The sequence below is a fragment of the Phyllopteryx taeniolatus genome, chromosome 14 (genome assembly GCF_024500385.1).
Source record: "Phyllopteryx taeniolatus isolate TA_2022b chromosome 14, UOR_Ptae_1.2, whole genome shotgun sequence".
NCBI lineage: Eukaryota > Metazoa > Chordata > Actinopteri > Syngnathiformes > Syngnathidae > Phyllopteryx > Phyllopteryx taeniolatus.
In genome coordinates, this window is record NC_084515.1 from 23418402 (window position 1) to 23438691 (window position 20290).

The 20290-nt window shown below is 41.5% G+C and overlaps 1 protein-coding gene across 5 annotated transcripts in view; it reads right to left on the minus strand.

Moving 5' to 3' along the window:
* Positions 1 to 1557: 1557 nt before the first annotated feature.
* The window catches only part of LOC133489023 (uncharacterized), a 214509-nt gene continuing 195776 nt past the window's right edge, over positions 1558 to 20290 (minus strand). For 4 of the 5 annotated variants that reach the window (XM_061797643.1, XM_061797642.1, XM_061797641.1 and 1 more), the window contains 4 exons: positions 18857 to 19177; positions 17380 to 17587; positions 12545 to 13034; positions 1558 to 11893 (listed from right to left, as the gene is read on the minus strand). In XM_061797643.1, the coding sequence (XP_061653627.1) occupies positions 10865 to 11893; positions 12545 to 13034; positions 17380 to 17587; positions 18857 to 19177 (2048 nt within the window). In that variant the 3' untranslated portion in view covers positions 1558 to 10864. The remainder of the gene's footprint in view (positions 11894 to 12544; positions 13035 to 17379; positions 17588 to 18856; positions 19178 to 20290) is intronic. The other variant, XM_061797646.1, reaches the window with a different exon arrangement.

The following is a 20290-nucleotide window of genomic DNA, read 5'->3' on the forward strand; positions in this document are numbered from 1 at the left end:
ACTCCTGAAGAAAGGCATTGTATAGTTAGGCATTATGTAGTTGAAATTGGACAGCAATAACCATATATGATATGATAATAAAATACAGGAAGGAGACCTTGTCAACTAGCATAGCTGATGGATTTAAAAGTGTGCTTAAAAGTTCAGGTTGTGCGGCTGACTGTATTGTGCATTTATAATGTGTTTAACCTTGCACCTGCCAGGTAGCACATCTGTACCACAGTTTGCAGAAAGTCAGAAATCCTCCAAGAACTCGGTCTGACTCCTTAAAAGCCACCCGTGAAGCTTAGAATTGTTAGAGGAATACAAAGATGAATGGGTGCGAGTGTACAGACACACACGTCCGTGGTGCAGAATTGCCAGAGGGATTCAGTGAAAGGTTCAAAAGGAATGAAGAATATCTATGTACTTGAATTCAGCACACACACACACATCAACTTGAGTGTCATGTGATGCAATCAAGAGGGACGATGAAAGTGTTTGTGTGTGTTTGTGTGTGTGTGTGTTGAGTCACAACTACAGTACATTTTATCTCCAATGTTGCCATTATGCTATGATCAATTATGCATGCAGTAATTATTGACAGCGCTATGACCGCATATCTCACCTCGAATGCTGCACGGCGATGTTGATGCTCGAGGGAGACTGATAAACGCACCTATAGGAGTTGTAAATCGATAAGAATGTTGTTTGGTTGCAGGTGAATATGTTTTATCGGTTTCGTGGCCGCGTGTGTGAAAGTGCGCGTGTGTAGCAGATAGCCGGTCGGAGAAGTCAAAGCTCTGTTTCGCCTCCCAATTACTTTCCATCCTTTTTAGACATGCTGTCGCCACCCAAATCATGAATCTCGTATTTAAGAGATTGCTAACAGACGCAAAAGCACACACAGCTATGACAATGACTGTTCCTTCTGCAGTATCATTTCAAACCTAATTACAAATACAGTTGGATGAAATGCAATGTTCTTGCATACAGTATAAACTGCTAATATGCTTCTCTGTATCTGCCTCTTGTTTCTGACTCGAGGCGGGTATTATCATTGTAATCAAGCGGAGAGCCAGCTAACGCGATCATTTTCTAAACCATCATGTAGAAATAAACCCCTCCTTCATATGTGATTATTTTAATAAATCTTTTCAACCGGCCACTCAGTCACACAGCAACGGTGCACATCCCCTCAAGCTAATCATTTGCAATGAATGCTGCAGAATGAGCCCGACAGAGTTAGATATAAGGCCTTGTGTCACAGTTCCATCGTACGTGTCTGCTGTGTTTGCTGCTGCTGCTTGTGGAGTTTAAAAACTTTTAATTCTTGCTTTTTTTTTTCTTTGTGCCATTGAACAAACGAACAATCTCAACCTTCATCTGAAAGAATTATTGAACAGTCCTCACATCCTCCGAATCTGGGTGGATCAGAACAGATATGTTTGTCCTTCATCCTGCGGATGACACAAGCCGTCACACACATGCGCACGTTCACACATTAAACTTAAGCAGCAGAACTCTGATTCATCCAGACATTTGTGAGACAGTAGAAGAAGCACAAGGTGGGCAGGATTCCTCTCTTTGAAATAGTTCCTTTTTTATTCAAATTTACAAAAAGAAAAAGTACAACACAAATAAATACACTTTGTACAGCACGCAATTGTAGAACTGTATCGACATCGTGCAGGAGCCATCACACTAGGCGGAGGTGCAAAAACAATTGGATCTAGCGGTATATGTTAAGGTTGGATGAAAAGGGCCTTCATGTCATATACTGTACATTAAGATATTCAAATAGCAACCTTCAAATTGAATTTTTTTTCTGTGTCTAATCAGCTACTTTGTGGCTGCAAAAGCTGCGGGGAGCCGCAGAGTGCGTGTTCTTTTATTCAATTGAATGCAAATTATTGTATTAATCACACTTTGATGGAATCAATTTGTCTTGATCACAAGGTTTAGTAATCAGTTCTGCCAAGTGGTTTTATTTGTTGTGGTGCCGCATGACTCTAGAGACTCGTTGCTTTGATTTGGACCGATCAGACAGTGTCAGGCTTTGAATTCGACCAATAAGCATATATGAAGGACCTGGAGCCAATTGTGCATGTGGAGTTGCGTGGTTTGATTAATGTGTAAAATAGAAATACAGGTCATTTATTGGTGTACTTTAACGGAGCGAATTGCTTTCTGATTGATGCCCGAAAACACTGACTCCCTCATTTATTTGTGTGTGAGTCCATTTTCAAAAGGAGACAGACAGATGTTGAAAAAAAATGATTTGTTACCTCTAGATTATTGTTGAAAGCCCGTAAAGGTATGTATATTGTACTATCTGGACATTTGCTAAATTGAGGAAAAATCTACTGGTTGAACCATGAGAAATGAAACAAACCCACACCATTATTTGTCGCCATGCACTTTGTTTGGCTACAAAGTGAATGAATTGATTATTTTGGTCAACATAATGCAGATCTGGTGAGGTTTTGCACCCCCACTTTTTTTATTTTATGTTGGCAGAACAAAGAATTATATTCACTGAAGGCTTCCTGTAATTTGATGTTTGTGCCTTCATAAATTCCCAAATTGATATGGAAACATAAAAATAAGTCCTTTACCCCGAAGAAAAGCATAAATATGTACGATGATAAACTGAACAGGTCAAAAAGGGAGATACAGTGGAACCTCGAAAGCCAAACACAATCTAATTTCAGAACAGTGACTGTCCTTGAATGCTTTTGGATTAAAAACAAAACAAAAAAAATCTATCCTCAATAAAACGTATTTATTGAATCAATTGACTGAGTCGAACTGTCACCATCAATACAATCTGTATCAGTATGTGTCCGCCTGCGGCCCGATCCATTTGTCCAAAATCGACCAGTGGTCCACCTTGGGCCAGGACTTAGACGTGGTCTGAGCAGGTGTTAGTTTAGACTGACATTCTGCCGCTAAATTGTCACTCAGCCAGGAGCATCTCCAAGGACACCCCCTCAGTGCGCCGGAACGCCTAGCTTGGCGCAGAGCGGTCTGCCAAACTGGCAAATACGGAGCGAGCCTCGCACTTGCATGAAAATCATAATCCTCTGGCATTTGTACGCTGCCACAGATGCGCCGTCTACGAAAATAGTGCCCATAGTGTGTGTGTTTGTGTGGAGACTGGGGATATGGTTAAATCACTTTGTATTGGCTTTGCACGGTAAGCAGGGTTTCATTGAGTTTTCCTGGGTTCACATTTATACGCGTTTTAGCGGCTTTCGCTTCTAATAAACGACACTTGGTTTCTCCGTGAAACTTTTGGTGAGGCAGGGATGTTTGTGTTTGGCGATGTGTCCATGCGCCACAAAAATGTCGTCATTGTCTTAAAGGGTACGCACTTGTTTTCCACACTCTGGGGTCTGCTTCCGCTACTAGAAGCAAGCAGGAGGCCATCGCTAAAACTCGTCACCAAGTGAGGAAGAAGAGGAAACGGCCAAGCGCCAGTAGTAACGTGGCAGTGAGATCCAACCCTCTGTTTTAAATTGTTTTAAAAAAGCATATTTTTTCCTTTAAATATTTGAAGTAAAGTGATTGTTTTAAACTTTGAGGCTTTTATTGTATCATTGCTGATGTAGTTCAATGTCTAAATGTTAAATCCTTACTGGCTGCATGGACAACAATGGCACAGCTATTGATCTGTTTACATGTTGAAAAAAAAAAGTACCTCCCACATTTGGTTGCTACCCTGACCAGCCACGCCATTATTATAACCTCCTGGACAAACAAATGAGATCGAATACAAGAGCTGTATTTCAATTGACAAATTTAATAATGCTCTGTTTTTATTTACACTGTCAAACTAAGAGCTTTTTCTAATATTTTGGTGATCCCATTTGCTACCCAACTTGTCATTTAAAATATTAGCTAGTCTTCTACAGGAATTTAAATGACACCTACATTAATCATCATATTGTGAATACCCTATGACCGATGAAATGTCAAATTTCTTCATACAGTATCACATATTGGATCCCAACAGATTGTGCAAGTGGTAAGAAATGTTAGTCCTTCATTCTATCTATTCCTCATAGCCAAGAAATGGATGTTCTTGTTTGTAAATGTCTCGGAGTTAGCCCAATTAGCTAACTACTGATAAATACAATAAAAGAAGAAACATGGGCCAGAGGCTTTCTGCCAGCTGCTGTACTGTCACAAAGTAAACTAGACAAAGAGAAATTAAGGTGTACACGTCTACCATTGGAAACACCTGATGTCCAAATTTAGATACTATACTATACTGTACGATACTATACTATATATAACTATGAATGTGACAGTAGTCATGTAGAATTATAAAGCAGTGTTTACACTGGAGTGTCTTTTTCCTCCCCAAAAATGTATTTATGGTGTAATATTACTCTCCGTGTAAATATAGAAAAAGTCACAAAGAAGCCAATGATGTATGAAGAGCCTGTGGCATTCATTCAGGTAATAATCAGTCCCCTCTCTATTCAATATGTGAACTATGAACGATTCTCATACCTCTCAGGCGATGCCACGCCGACGACTATGCCTTTGAAACCAATTGCAAATTCCACAGCAGGGTATTATTCTACAGTTTTGGGGAAAACTATAGCAACTGGATTTTTATTTTAGCATTTTAATAGAGTTTCTATCCACTTCACTGCCTTTTCATCAAAAAAAGTTTCCCAGCGGGACCATATCGCTCTGAAGCATCCAGTGACTAATATTTTGCACAAAAAAACCTCATTCAGAGGCCACAAGTACCAGTGAGTGGCTGGTTTAGAGTTGCCATAAAACAAAAGCCAGTCATGTCAATGTGCTGGACAAATGAGAAATACATTGTTTAGTTGACTTTTTTTCCCCCCCCCTAATCTACAGTACATACAGACAAGTCCTATCAGTGATCCATTTGGACATGTACAGTAAGTTCTGCTTCTGAATAAGATAAACAAAACTCATTGATCATTCTTTCTGCAATAATATCCAGCACTATTTACATTGAAATTGTTTTGACATACAGTTGAACAGTGTATCTTTTCTTGAATCCACATCTTATAAAGACAACTATCATCTTGAACATAATTCATCATCTATTACACGGTATGAATGTGCATTCTAGCTGAAGAATCATTTGCATCCTGACCTTATACAAGAAAATAAGAACAGTCAACGTGGTGTTGTTTTAACTACAAGGATGTTTATTTCGGCAGTATGGGTTCTAAAGTGGGACTTTTAGGGGGTGTTTTTCTTTTTTAATCCTTTAGCAAAAGTCATTCATTGTCTTCAAGACGCATCAAGTGAGACAACAGGGCCGTTTTTTATACATAAAATATAGTTCTTCTATAAAACATTTACGATATCAGAAATGGACTCATCATTACTCATCATACAGTGGATGTGTTTGCGTTTATAATTGGCTGTAGTACAATCAAAGCCTTGGAGTGTAAATGAGTTCCATTGCGCCTATGTGAGCATCTTTGTAAACATAGCAACACTCAACTACTAAAAGATGTGGAAACGAGTGGGAGTGGTGGGGGAGATCACATCCTGAAATCATTGAAATTTTAACAATGTCTGTTTTCCTTGAGGGCTGAAAGGAGTCTTTTTGAGTATTTGAATGATTCATCATTTCCATTGTGTATAGTATATAGCAATCTCTTGTTCCATTTATCGCTTTGTATTCAAATATACAGTCTATTCAAGTGCCTGTGTGGTATCCTGTTTTAATTTCTTTCCCGTTCTGAACAATATACTGTATCTCATTGTAGCCAAGGATACAAATCCCAGAGAATTATTTTATATATATATATATATATATATATATATATATATATATATATATATATATATATATATATAACGCAGATACTGTACATTGCAGTGACGAGAATATGCTCTGCTTCTTTAAAATATTTGAGTAGTCTGTTTGCAATATGCTGTTCTCACCACATGTCCTTTTATCGGGTCTGCAAGATAATTTGGGTTGAAAATGTCCAGGATACCCTTTTTCGGGCAATTTGATTTCTCATTAGTATTTGATATGTAAATAAGCTTTGCCCTGATTGAATCGCTGTTCTTCTTATTTTAAATCTGTAAAACAGCTTCGGTGTGATTGGCTATTGGCATGCGACCGTCTTGCGGAAGCCAAGCTTTCAAAGCGATGTTGCGTGACGCCCTCAACGGTGATCAGTGTACAGGCTACACATACAGTATATAGTACTTTATCACTTTTATGAAACCATAAAGATAGAGGGAGATAGAGTAGCAATCAGGGAAGATGCAGATTGCTACAGAGGACGTGGGTGAAAATAAAGGGCAGGGGATATTTTGAGGTCTGGTTCATCCTTCACTCCCATTAACTTGAATGTGACACGACGCGCGACAGTTTATCGCTGGTGCACGTTTTGGCAACAATGACTGCAAGCCTCGCTTATTTCATTTCAGTTTCTTTATAAGTTATGAATGTAGTTAAGTGTTGTTGTAAAACACAAAACGTGTGTGCTTTATATACTGTGTTTGTGTGGCTCGGCGGCGGCTGCCCGAGTGGGCCACTCGCTCTAAAACCGGAAATGCACTTCCGGCATGTGTGAAAGTCATCATCCACAAAAATGTGCCCACAAATAGCACAGTTCTGGTTCCGAAATGCTGAGGAATTTCTCCCAAAATAAATTGAAGCACTTTATTCCTAAATTCTTCCGCGGTTGGCAGATGACGAAAAGCTTTGCACAAGACACAGCCGCGTTGTCGCTCAGCCATTTTCCTTGAGATGAGTGAACGTCTGCCAACCACAAAGTGGACAGATACTTAAATAATTAGTAACTTTTTAAGACTTTATGAAATTTATGGAAATCTGATCCAGTCATTTTACAAGCGTTATGCCGTTTATTGTCTTTTGTGTTTAATTGACAAACTGCATGGATGTCAAATTTAAAATAGATCACATACAGACCCTTTCCAAAAAATTTCAATATCATGGAAATGTTTATTTATTTCTATAACTCCGCTTAAAAGGTAATAATCTCATTTATTTTATTATTATTTGTTTATTTTTACATAATGTGGGCTTGCAGCTCATAAAACCCACAAAATTAGGAATTAAAAAAATTAGACTACTGTGAAGAAATCACAATTTACTTCTCGTTTTTTGTAGGAAAAAAGAAAGAAATTAGGGTCACATTATCCATCCATCCATTTTCTGAGCCGCTTCTCCTCACTAGGGTCGCGCGCGTGCTGGAGCCTATCCCAGCTGTCATCGGGCAGGAGGCGGGGTACACCCTGAACTGGTTGCCAGCCAATCGCAGGGCACATCGAAACAAACAACCATTCGCACTCACAGTCATGCCTACGGGCAATTTAGAGTCTCCAATTAATGCATGTTTTTGGGATGTGGGAGGAAACCGGAGTGCCCGGAGAAAACCCACGCAGGCACGGGGAGAACATGCAAACTCCACACAGGCGGGGACGGGGATTGAACCCCGCACCTCAGAACTGTGAGGCTGACGCTCTAACCAGTCGGCCACCGTGCCGCCAGGGTCACATCAAATCAATCAAAATATGGTACTTTCAAAACGATATGTTAATCTTCAATACTTGGTTGGGAATCTCGTTGCGCTGTGGCATTGAGGCAATCAGCCTGTGGCATTCCCAGGGAGTTATGGAAGCCCAGATTTCCTTGATGCTTTCTTTCAGTTCTTCTTTGTTTTTGGGTCTGTTGCCCCTCATTTTCCCTCTTGATAATAGCACAGAGATTCTCAATGGGGTTTAGATCCGGCAAGTCAAGCACTGTGATGGCATTGGCATCAAACCAGGTTTTGGTGCTTCTGGCGGTATGGGCAGGTGACAGGTCCTCCTGAAAGATGAAATACATCCATACAGATCCTCAGCAAAAGGGAATCATCAAGTCCTCTAAAACATTCTGCTAGACTGTTGCGGTGACCTTGGATTTAAGAAAGCAGTTTACCAACACCCGCACTGGACATTGCACCCCAAATCCTGACTGACTGTGGATATTTCACACTGGACCTCAAGCAGCTTGGGTTCTGTTCTTCACCCGTCTTCCTCCAAACCCTTGGACCTTGATTCCTGAATGGAAGGCACACTTTACTTTCATCGGAAAAGAGGACCTTGGACCACTGGCCAACAGTCCAGTCCTTCTTCTCCATGGCCCAAGTGAGACGCTTACTACGTTGGCTCAGGCTAAGAAGTGGCTTGAACCGAGGAACACGACAGTTGTAGCCCATCTCCCGGATCCGTCTGAATGTGGTGTTTTTTTAAGCTGTGACTCCCGCTTCATTCCACTCTTTCTGGATCTCTGCTAGTCTTGAACATTCTCTGTTTGATAATTCGCCGACGCCCACGGTCATCTCTTTTGCTGGTGCATCTTCTCCTGCCACATTTTGTCCTTCCATTGATATGCTTGTACACAGCACCCTGTGAACAGCCAGCCTCCATAGCTATGAACTTCTGTGGCTTACTCATTCTATGGAGGGTATCAATGATGGTCTTCTGGGCAGTTGTCAAGTCTGCAGTCTTTCCCATATTGAACCAACTGAACAAATTTAATGAGACATGGGGAAACCGGTGCAGGTGCTTTGACTTTAGGAGGTTATTAGTATGTGACAATCAGTTTAAAACATTTATGGACTGCAAAATTTGGGCTGATTTCTTCAGTGTTCTCATTTTTTCAATTCCTGATTTTGTGTGTCTTATGAGCTGGAAGCCCAAATTATGTAAAACTAAACAAATAAATACTTGAAATGTTTTAAATTGTGGGCCCTGAATCTATAATCTATGAAAGTTGAACTTTTTGAATGGAATTATGGAAATAAACTTTTCCATGATAATCAATTTTTTTGGAAAGGGTCTGTACTCATTTATGCATAAAACAGTGGGGAAAAATGGATTTTGATGGCATGGGACTTTTACGTTTTATTTTTTTTAGTGCCATTGGTTAGGGAGCGACTCTAAATTGCCCGTAGGTGTGAATGTGGGTGCGAATGGTTGTTTGTTTGTATGTGCCCTGCGATTGGCTGGCAACCAGTTCAGGGTGTACCCCGCCTGCTGCCCGATGATAGGTGGGATAGGCTCCAGCACGCCCGCGACCCTAGTGAGGAGAAGCGGCTCAGAAAATGGATGGATGGATGGTTAGGGAGCGGAACAAGGGAGAGATGAGAGAGTGGTAACCAAAGGTAGGAGGTCTGTTTTCTCCTTCCGAGTAACAGCGGCTAGCGACTAGTTTATTTCAAGGCCTGAAACTAAATTAAGTTGAACTGTCACATAGTACCACACTAAAGTAATTAGAAAACATATACTGTACGTATGTATGTATTATCATGAGTACACAGTTCATTGTAAACATCCAGGCTAACGAAGCACACAAATATCTTAAAAAAGGAGTGCTACGTTCTAGTCACTGCAATGTATCTGCATTACAGTATATGGTGATACCTTAACTTACGAGCGCCCCAACCTATGGGTTTTCACGTTATGAGCCCGCGCTTGGCCGTTTTTTATTTATTTATTTTTTTGACTTTGTCTGTGAAAGTACAGTAACTGTTTATTGCTACTTTCCGTTGAAGATTACTATAAAACTAAACTTAAAACAAGGAATTACACGCAGGGTATTTTAACTAACTAAACCACATAACTTTGTCTTGCGAATTATCACTAGCTTAATGCTAACCCATAATGGGAAACACTGTAGACGGGCTAACGAAACTAGCATTGATATAAAACCTTAAACAACTGATATTGGAACACAAACGGTGCACCAAAACATGCAAAGTATATAACATTACTCACAGGCACAAATTCTTGAAGCTCTAATCGACTAATAATTACTGCAGCTTAGTCGCAATGGTCTTCCTCACGTTTCCATAATCAAATCTATAATGTATATCCGTATTATACTGCTTCTTCTGGAGGCCAAGGTGCGCACATCAGAAGGAGCAGCACAATCTCCATCGAATTGAAGAATGACATCATGATGCAAATAATTATTTACATTCTATTTAATTATCTTTTTCCCGTCTGAAGTCACTGATGGTGTCGTGGTACATTCACTTGACTTCAGTTGTGTGCTTCTATATGTGCCCCGCGGCTGACTGGCAACGGATTCAGGTTGTAGTCTGTTTTATGCCTGAAGTCAGCTGCGATCGGCTCTCCGTGACACTGAACAGGCTAAGCCGTATAGAAAATGGATGGATGGACATTACTGTATGTAAGTACAATACTTTAGAATGCTGTGACATATTTCTGTTCTCTTTCAACAGGGAACGTTGATTTGAGATGCGAGTGATTTGAGTTAAGCGCGTGGTCAAGGAATGAATTAAACTCGTAAGTCAAGGTACCACTGTATATTATTTATAATATTTCTCTTGGCATCAATCGCTCTGTCTTTAACATATTCACACATATAAGAATGCTCAGAAAAGACAATCACAAGCTTATCCCTACTTTCTCTCTGACCTTCTAAACGCACACTTAGACGACAACCTGTGTTTCCTGCTGTTTGCCATTCCACATGTACTTGCTGGATTCAATCGTGTATTGTTTATTTGGATTGCTTGTCTTTGTCCTAAGTTTTTTAAGAAATATTTGGCGCCGCCAGCAGAAGCATCCCCTGCATTGTCTCAGTACAATCTGTGCTCAACCATATCAGCGCTTCAACACTTATTGCTTTAAATTACATCAATCACGCCCTCCCCTTCCCTCGCTTTCTTCAACCTCCCTGGGCTCATTTTTCTCTGTCTCTTTTTATTACTTTGCCTCTTCATCTTTCTCTCCTTTAACTTCTCTTCACATTAGTCTAGTTCTGGTAGTCTTTTCATCATACTCTTCCCTCCTGTCTTCTTTCTTCCCTCTACCTCTATTTTTTCTTCTTTTATCCGTCATTCTTTCGCTTCATATTGACCCCTCTCTCCTTCCTCTCACCCCCTTTTTTATCTGGCTCCTTCGTCTCCTCTTTGGTACCATCTTCAACTTTTTCCTTCTCTTCTTTCTCTTTCTCTCGGTCTCGGAAGAGTTGAGCTAAGTTGTGGAACTGGGGCCCCCACTGCTCCAATCCCGCACCCCAGTCCTCCTTATCTGCATCTTTCTCTCCTTCACTCTCAAGTGAGCTCAGGGATCCAGCTCGGGAACCGGTACCCTCCAGGCCATAGATCTGCACTGAGTCATACGGTGGTTGCGAGGGGTCAAATGTGACCTGGGCAAGACGTAGGCGTAAGAATTCGCCCACCCTAAGAGCCAAAGGGGGACCTGCCGTCCCGGGGGCTGCTCTGGCTGCCTCAATACCTGGAACCCATCCAGGACCAATGCCCAGCACTCCCCCATAAGCTCCTCGAGGCTGACCTGGGAAGGGCAATAGCTGGGGGGTCATATCCATTCTTGCTAACACATAGCCACCCAAAGCCACGCGATCACGCCATTCTCCAATCAAACCGGGTGATTCTGGATAGATAGATGGACTACCAGTCAATGATATCCCACCACCTTCTCTTTCTGGCCTTGCCAGTGCAAAGTTGCTCCCCATCTCTAGTCCTCCTCTATCCAGGCTGCCAGGGGTCTCTTTCTGCCTGCGTACCTCTCCCTGCAAGACAGTGGTATAGTTGCGACCATTGGTAGCTTTCTGTTGTCCATCAGTGGAGGTAGCCCCACTTCCGTTTCCGCTTCCTCCTGCTCCTCCGCTGCAGTCAGACTGAGCACCTTTTGGAGACAGGCCAGCACGGGAGCTCTTGTGCCCCGCCATTGGCAGAGTGGCTGAATCGCACACCCAGCCATGACCCTGGCCAATCATGGAGCCGGATTGAGTCAGGACGAGGTTATGCTCCCTCGGTAGCATCTCCGACTGCACCTGGAGGGGATGCAAGCGAGCACGAGTGGTTTCAGTCCAGGGTTGGGCTAGGGTGAAGTACTGTGAGGTGGAGTCAAAAATTGACCAAGGAGGGAGGATGGTAAATATGGGAGAACAAGAGTGATGACAATAACAATTGAGACAAAAGGAGAGCCAGACATTGAGCAAAACAGAAAACAAAGGCAAGATTGGAAAAAAGCCATAGATAGATTAATTGAACACCAGAATGAACTAACACTGCACCGTGAGAGTGAGATGGAGCGATTATGAGATAAAATATTTGAAAATTAAATATAGCTAAGGACTACAAAGATGTGCTGTGGCCTAATAAATAAAACTAAGCATAGAAAAGATAATGAACATCAGGAAATAAATGTGCTGACATGCCTGACTCATCACCACCCCTCAGCTTTGTCCTGAACCTCTTGGACAAATTACCCAAGAAGAAACATATTGCAGTGAGGTTCAACCCCAACCTAATAATTATTTCATATTTTCTTAATTACTTCATTCTCCAGTTGTTTGTGTATTTTATTCACTCATGAAACAATAATGCAAGTCATTATAGGCTATTGTTCAATTCAAATTCAGTACTCCATGCAGTTTGAAATTCTCTCCATCTTGCAAAACAGGAGGAATGGAATATGATAATTATAGCTACACAAATTACGAGTGTATTTGGTTTGATAGAAGGATGGCTGTAATGCTTACCCAGTCAATATCATGACTGTGGTTCACTTTGTCTTCATTGCTCTCCTCAGTACAGTTGCTCGACGTTCCCATCCCACGTCGTTTCTCCTGGCTGTCACTAGTCCGTGGTGTTCCTTCATCCGAAGTGCTCACACCACTCTGGGTTGCAGTACCATCGCGGCTGCCCGCATGACTTCCTGTTCGGCTTCCTGCGCTGAGATCTGTGGGCGTTATGTACACAGCCCCTGACTCGATCGGGCCAACCATAGCACCCTGGTTTCGGATGACCAATGAGTGGTCCGGTAGGACTCCAGGAAAGCGGTATCCAAGCTCTGCCAGACCTGGTTCAAATGTTTCGCCTGGTGCGCGGCGTAGAACTGGTAATGTGTGGCTGCTGTAGCAGAGGCGACCATAAAACGGTCCTCCCGGGCCTGAGTAGTTGTGGTCAACCACGGAATTCTGAGCCCAGCTGCAGGTGCGGCTTTTATCTTGGCCACGTTGGGTGTAGCGTCTGGAAGGCACAAACAACATTCGACTCCATAACCTTCTCTTTTTTTCAACTTTCAGTCAAATCAAAGATTTTAAGAGTGCCCTGGATGAAGTAATTGTTTTAGGATTTGTACAGTGGATGACTTGATTATACAAAATTTCAACCAAAGAAAAGTATTGCAATACATTTTTTTGTTCCATCGTTATACAGATCTGCTTGGAGCAAAATTGATAGACTCTGTCATTAAATTGGAAAACAAAAATGTGAGGAAAAAATGCTTTTTCAAAAAACAAAAAATCAATCTGTCTTTATCAGTGAAGTTACATTGCCATAGGAGCCCCTCTTCGGTATCACCTTCACACCTCTGTCACCCATTGCAACTATAATTCAACGGATAGTTTCTGCTTGTATCTCACTTGAGAATGACCACCCAGAGCTGCTAATTGGAGGTATACAGTATGCAGTACTGCCTAACGGGGATTGTAGGCCTTCTACTATTTTCTTGAAATGTCCAGTGTTTTTACATTACATCTAAAAATTAAATGTGAAAAATCCTCCTGTGGTGATTTTAGTTTAATTAGGCTGAGCTCAAAAAAACAATTATCAAACATATCTGAGAGTTATATACCAGTGATGACAATACAAAAAATTGTAAAAAACTCAAATGTTTATTTAAGTACGCCGTGCTGAAAGCAACAGGCATCCTCAAATATAAGAAAAGAGCATGCTATGCACGCTCATATGAAAAGGCAGAGAACGCGAGCTGACAAACACCCTAAATCCTCACGCCAGTCGTCAATTAGCGAATTCACCAAATGCCCACATGTAACAGAAAAACATAATAATATACTGTACAGTAGCATCTGCTTTGGCATTGAAACGAGGACGTGCACAGGTTGATCCATCCATCTATCCTTTTTCTAAAGCTTATCTGAGGTCGGATTGCGGGGGCTGTAGCTTTAGCAGGGACGCCCAGACTTCCCTCTCCCCAGCCACTTCATCCAGCTCATCCAGGGGGGATCCCGAGGCGTTCCCAGGCCAGCCGAGAGACATAGTGTCTCCAGCGTGTCCTGGGTCGTCCCCGGGGTCTCCTCCCGGTGGGACGTGCCCGGAACACCTCACCAGGGAGGCGTCCGGGAGGGATCCGAATCAGATGCCCCAGCCACCTCATCTGGCTCCTCTCGATGTGGAGGAGCAGCGGCTCTACTCCGAGCTCCTCCCGGATAACCAAACTTCTCACGCTATCTCTAAGGGAGAGCCTGGGCACCCTGCGGAGGAAACTCATTTCTGTCGCTTGTATCCGGGATCTTGTTCTTTCGACCCACAGCTCGTGACCATAGGTGAGGGTAGGAACGTAGATCGACCGATAAATCGAGAGCTTCGCCTTTCGGCTTTGCTCCTTCTTCACCACAACGGAGGTTGATCAAAAACCTTTTTATTGTGAATATGAACGGTTACTGTCGGACCGAGTTGGCCATAACAACACCCAAAAAAGACATCCAATTCGTCTTTTGATCAAACCTTTATCCCGAACCCACAGACACTTGGCGCGCCCCGGTGCCAGACATCCAATTAAAAGTCACAGTCAGAAACCTTCAATGCTTCACATGTCAAAACTTAGAGAACTCAATTCACATTATTGAAATTGCATTCCCTCCTCCTGTTTTTTTCTATTATAGTACCGTAGCGAGTAACGACCCTTCAGTTGTGTTTTGCAAATTGGTGTTATACTTTCCTACTAAAATTTCCTACTGTCTGCGAGACCATGAATGTGTCTAAATGTGATTAGATGAGCGAGTGTCTGAATGTGCTTGGATGAGCAAGTCCAGGGGTAGGGCGACTGCGCCTGGGAATGGCGGGAAGTAATCCCTCAGTACTCCCTCGCTATATCGTGGTCCACTTATTGCGGATTCATTGCATCACGGGTTGTTATTTTATAGATCAGTGTAGTGCAGTTACCCACCTGCAAATCTCTCAGACAGTTAACTTTATTTTATGTGGCAGTAATGACACATTTAAGGTCAACTGGGCTCTTTTTCTAAACAGATGGTTGAGCTATCTCTGTTTGACTAATTGAAAAAACAAAGATAAATAGTTACAAAACTTTACAACAGCATAATCTATTACAAGGAATTGCATTATATTTGAGAGGGTGTTTCATGTTCCTGTGTCTACCTCCATGAATTGCAAAAGAATACATAATTAAAGTTTGATTAACTAAAGGCAGCCTTCCTTCTTTTTTCATTGCCTCTCCATAGGACTTTCATGAATTCACTGGAGCTAATTATGACACTAACGGCAATAAGATGTTTCAACGAACATCAAAGTGGGTGCAAACAAGTCATTGATGTGGCAGAGCATAAACAAGCTTTAACAAAACGAAAACAGCAATGTGGTCCACCAGGACTGGTAGGCTTGATAGCACTCTACATCAGCAGTTTGATGGTGCCTGATAATGACCTGGCCTGGGAGTTATGGCTTGATCGCTTCCAAAAGTGGATCAATTATTGTACAGGCGGAGATTCAAGATTCCATTCTGACGCAGTAAATTGTTCCTTTTCGGGCCTCCTTTTAGAGACTGAGAAGAGGACAGTCATGAGGGTTGTTGCAATTGCAATGTGTCTCTACGGGCTTATAATGTATGTGCTCAGAACAAAGTACAAACCCTGATGCCAATAAGGTTGGGATGTGTAATAAATAAATCAATAAATAAAAAGAATACAATAATTTGTGAACCATTTTCGACCCATATCCAATTGAATAGTCTACAAGGACAATATACTGTATTTAACTGTTCTAACGTGATGAACTGATGAACGTTGTTTTTTTGCAAATACTCTCATTTGGAATTTTATGCCTGCGACACATTCCAAAAAAGCAGGGACGGAGACGGCAAAAGTCTGGAAAAGTTCAGAAATGCTCAAAAAACACCTGTGGGAACAGGTGTATTGGAAACAGGTGAGTGTTATGTTTGGGTATAAAAGGAGCATCCCCGAAAGGTTCAGTTTTTTACAAGCAAGGCTGGGGTGAGGTTCACCACTTAGTGAACAACTGCGTGAGCAAATAGTCCAACAGTTTAAGAACAATGTTTCTCAACGTACAATTGCAAGGAAGTAAGGGATTTAATCATCAACGGTCCATAATATCATCAAAAGATTGAGAGAATCTGGAGAAATGTCGGTACAATATGCGGCAAGGTCGTAATGGGCACGGCAGTTCTTTTGAGTATACTGAATCATCATCAGTTTGTTAAAAAAGTTCCACAAAAAACATTCAAGTGCTACCTCATGTAGCGTAATGGGTCAAATAAAATTGTAATTAATTTAGGAGAAAAGAATAAACTGGAAGCGATGCCTGCGTTACTTCCGGTTTAGCGTAATTTTAAATTACAGCGTTATAAATTAAGATATTTTATCTATTAAGAGGGGCACTACGTCGCTTTTTATGTGGATAAAATCTAGGAAAAACGACGAGAAACCTTATAAGTCTCGTAATCTGAAGGTTGCGTGCAACACTTTATGAAATTTTGATAAGAGTTCTAGACGGCCAACGGTTTCTTTCCTCGAACCCAAACACACACAACAATGCAGGTAGTGAATTTTATGGAAAATGTAATGATATAAAATGGGGATTCTACAGGGAACAACACAGAAAAACACAAAACAAACAAAGTACAAAGTTCCCAGGCAGGACGGCCGGAGCATGGGTGTCTCTGGTCGCAAGACGTTCGGAACGGGGGCATTGTGCTCCCTACTGTCGCCGCTGTGGCCAAGCTCAAAGAACAAATCATTTCATCAACTGATTCGCTTCAGTCTGTTCACGAAAAAGATTCGTTCTTCTGAACAAAACGTTTGCGAACGAAACAACACTACGGCAAGGCCGAAAACCAACATTAATTGCCCATGACCTTCGATCCCTCAGGCAGCACTGCATTAAAAAGCAGCATCGATGTGTACAAGGATGTTGCGACGTGGGCTCAGGAACACTTCAGAAAACCATTGTCACTTAAGACACTTCGTCGGTGCATCAAAATATTGTATTATATTACAAATATTTTTGACTATTAACTCTTAAAATGGAAACGATTCAAATGTAGCACAATCCCCAATTAATTTTACTGCAAATGATAATCCCCCCCCCCAAAAAAAAAAAAGCATAGATGAGGGACACTTAAATATATTTGACTTGGTATTCATGAGACTCCACTTCGACTTGAACTACTGTACAGGACTTGACAAGTCATCCTTTTTCTATTCGAAAATCTGAATTTTTAATATATAGTTTGTTTTGAAAACAATATTTTTCAATGTCGTGTGCTGGGCAAACCTGTCAAGGCGAAAGTCACAACAACACAATAACAACTTACACGTTCCTGCTGTCCAGCGTGCGATAGCCGCGTGAGCGTGAGCTGTGGGGGGCGCTCTGGAGTGCCGCGATGTCAAAGGCAGCCGTGTCGGCCTCACCGCCGCCCTCGTCGTCGTATGTGATGATGTTCTCACGGACGTCATCATCCTCCAGTGGTGACAGCGAGTCACGCTTTTGACGCCTCAACGACAATGACAGGGCACTCACCGCTACGGTGTGATGGCAGCAGATACAAAGGAATTGAAGGAAGACGTTGGGGGAAAAAATGATGAAAAAGAGCAAAAGCAAGTCACAGGGGAAATAAAAAAAAGAGAATGAGGAGGAAAAGAGGGTGTGGGAGATGGAGAAACATTAAGGTAGACAAAGAGGTGAGACAAAACAAATTCAAAGGAGGCCTTGGGTTAGAGGGCAGGTGTATCATATCAGCAGGCTGCAAGCCACCACTCTGTAATTGACTTTGAGCTCCAGCCAGGCAAATAAAAGCTTTATTCTCCCATGACTCTGTCACTGCTTATTTCCAAAACACAGAATAACATTTCACTGGGGGGAAAAAAAAAAAATAGACTGCAGCTCCTAGGATGCCTAACAATTTTAATACATTTTTGTAGATGTTAGTATACCTGGAGACCGTCAGTAGATAAGAGTGGCACCAACCACTAAGGTAGGCGACATAACAGGATTTGGCACTGATATGAATTATGCCCAAAACAAACGTTTGTGCTCAACAATGACACTTCATCATTCTGTAATTATACAGAAATGTAGATTTAGAATCTCGATAGTCATTGGACAGTGTGCAACAAAATTGAGGGTTTGTTTAATGCTAAAAAAAATGTCATACTTGAACTTTCTATACTTGTTGATACTCTTTCACTCCAGCAAAAGCCTCTCTTCATCACCTTCACGCAATATTCCATTCCTTTGAGATTGAACAGGTCTCATCCAGAATGATAATGTCCCTATCAACAAGCCATGAGTAGGGATTCAACGGAGTGAATAGAAATGACAACGACGCTGGCCACGAACCAACTCTTTCTCCGCACCCAGACATTATTCAATTGAGCATTTGTGATTTCCTGCTCAGGTGGAAGTGACATTTTATTGTGCGGCTACCCGAAATACGAGCCAAGAAAATTAAGCATAACAGTACACTTCCTTTCAAGGCAGCTGTGGCGATAAAATATTTACGCTACTGCTTTCATACTTTCATATGGAGATTAGGCATGCTGGCATGTGGTGAAGGATAAATGTGTATTTATTTGTCTTTTCATATGTAAATTGGTGTAAAACAGTTTTGCAGGCTTTCAATTGTAATTATATAGCTAATGTATAAATGACATTGAGTGGTCTAATAAAAGATATTCACAGAATAAATTAAGCGGCGATCTGTTGTGGAAAAATATGATAGTTCACGTTGGTGTTTGAAATAACATTCCCATTTTATCACGACTGACTTCTGATATAGTAATAACACTTACCCAGTAGAGTTGCAACACACGCCAATATGGCCAGCAGAGCTGCAGTGCTGAGGCCGGGCGAAGGCAACGTGGAGTGCTGGGGGAGACACACCGCTTCTCGTTCCCAGTCCCATTCACCTTCAGCCTGTTTGCCCTTCTCCCTCTCCTCAGTCTTTGCCCCTCCTCTCAGGCAGGGACAGACAGACACTGTGACAGTGCCAGTGCTGGTGAGACCTGATGTTCCATCTCTTAGAACCAGTGGCACGTAAAGCGTTAGAGTGGAAGATGGAAAACGGGACAGTGGCTGCAGCTGGGACAGCAAGACCAAGCTCGCTGTGGGACCTGCAGCGAGATAATTAAGGTGACAATCTTTCAAATATTGTCAGCGTAACATGCCTTTTGTTGTTGCTGTTAATGCCTGCAGCAGCACAGAAACCTGAACACTGTTGTATGTAGGTTATAAAAAGATCCATTGTGGTGTCTAAACTCTATAAAACACATCTAAGACTTGTGACTCCTACGCAGACAGCAGCAGTGATACTAATGTTAATATGTGTCAATGAATAGTAATTTTCTTCAGTCTTCAACTTGTTTTTCCTCACTTTTTTTCGTTTAGAAGCAGCATTATCAGATTCGCAAGCTCAACACATGCAGTTTGAGCTATGACCTTTCCCAGCTGAAACATTTATCGATTTCAACTTTTTTTTTTTTTTCTTTTTGCAAGAAAATCAAAGTTGAAAAGAAACAAAACAAAAGTGCAATAATTTGGTATTGGTATTACAAAGTGCATTATGCCCTAATGATGATCTATTACCTTATCCTTACTACTGACAGATCCTATAGGGAAGTGGTTCTCAAACTACGACTACAAAAACCTACATCAAGTACGACCTCAACAAATCTCCAAGTACCGCCAACATTAAAATACAGTAATGTAGTAGGCCAAGCGGTTATCAGAAGGAGGCAGAGGTTTTATTCCATATTTAATATTATTATAAGCCACTGAAACGTGATGCATGGTTTGTTTGAACATTAACACTGCGCTTAAATGATTCAATTAAAATGTATTGCACTGAAAAGTTAAATAAAGTTGTACCTAGATGTTTGTTTGAAAACAGACAAAAGATTCAATCCAAATGTGTGAACTGTAACTGTACTTACATTTGTACCTTCCTTCACTTTCCTGGCAGCTGTTTATTTATTTATAGTTATTTTCATTTATTCGAATACATTAGATCGTATTTTACGTTTTAAGTGTATTTTGTTTCATTTGTATTTAGTTCATGGTGAGGATAAGCGATACAGAAAATGGATGGATTCTTTTGCGTGTCGAGTGGTGCGCGTCTAGTGGTGCGCGTACCACACTGAGCATCACTGCTGTGCGGGCTATATTTTACAGTATTTGGGAATTGCCATAATATGCGGTAATGCATTACACAGCCCTATTATCCTCCC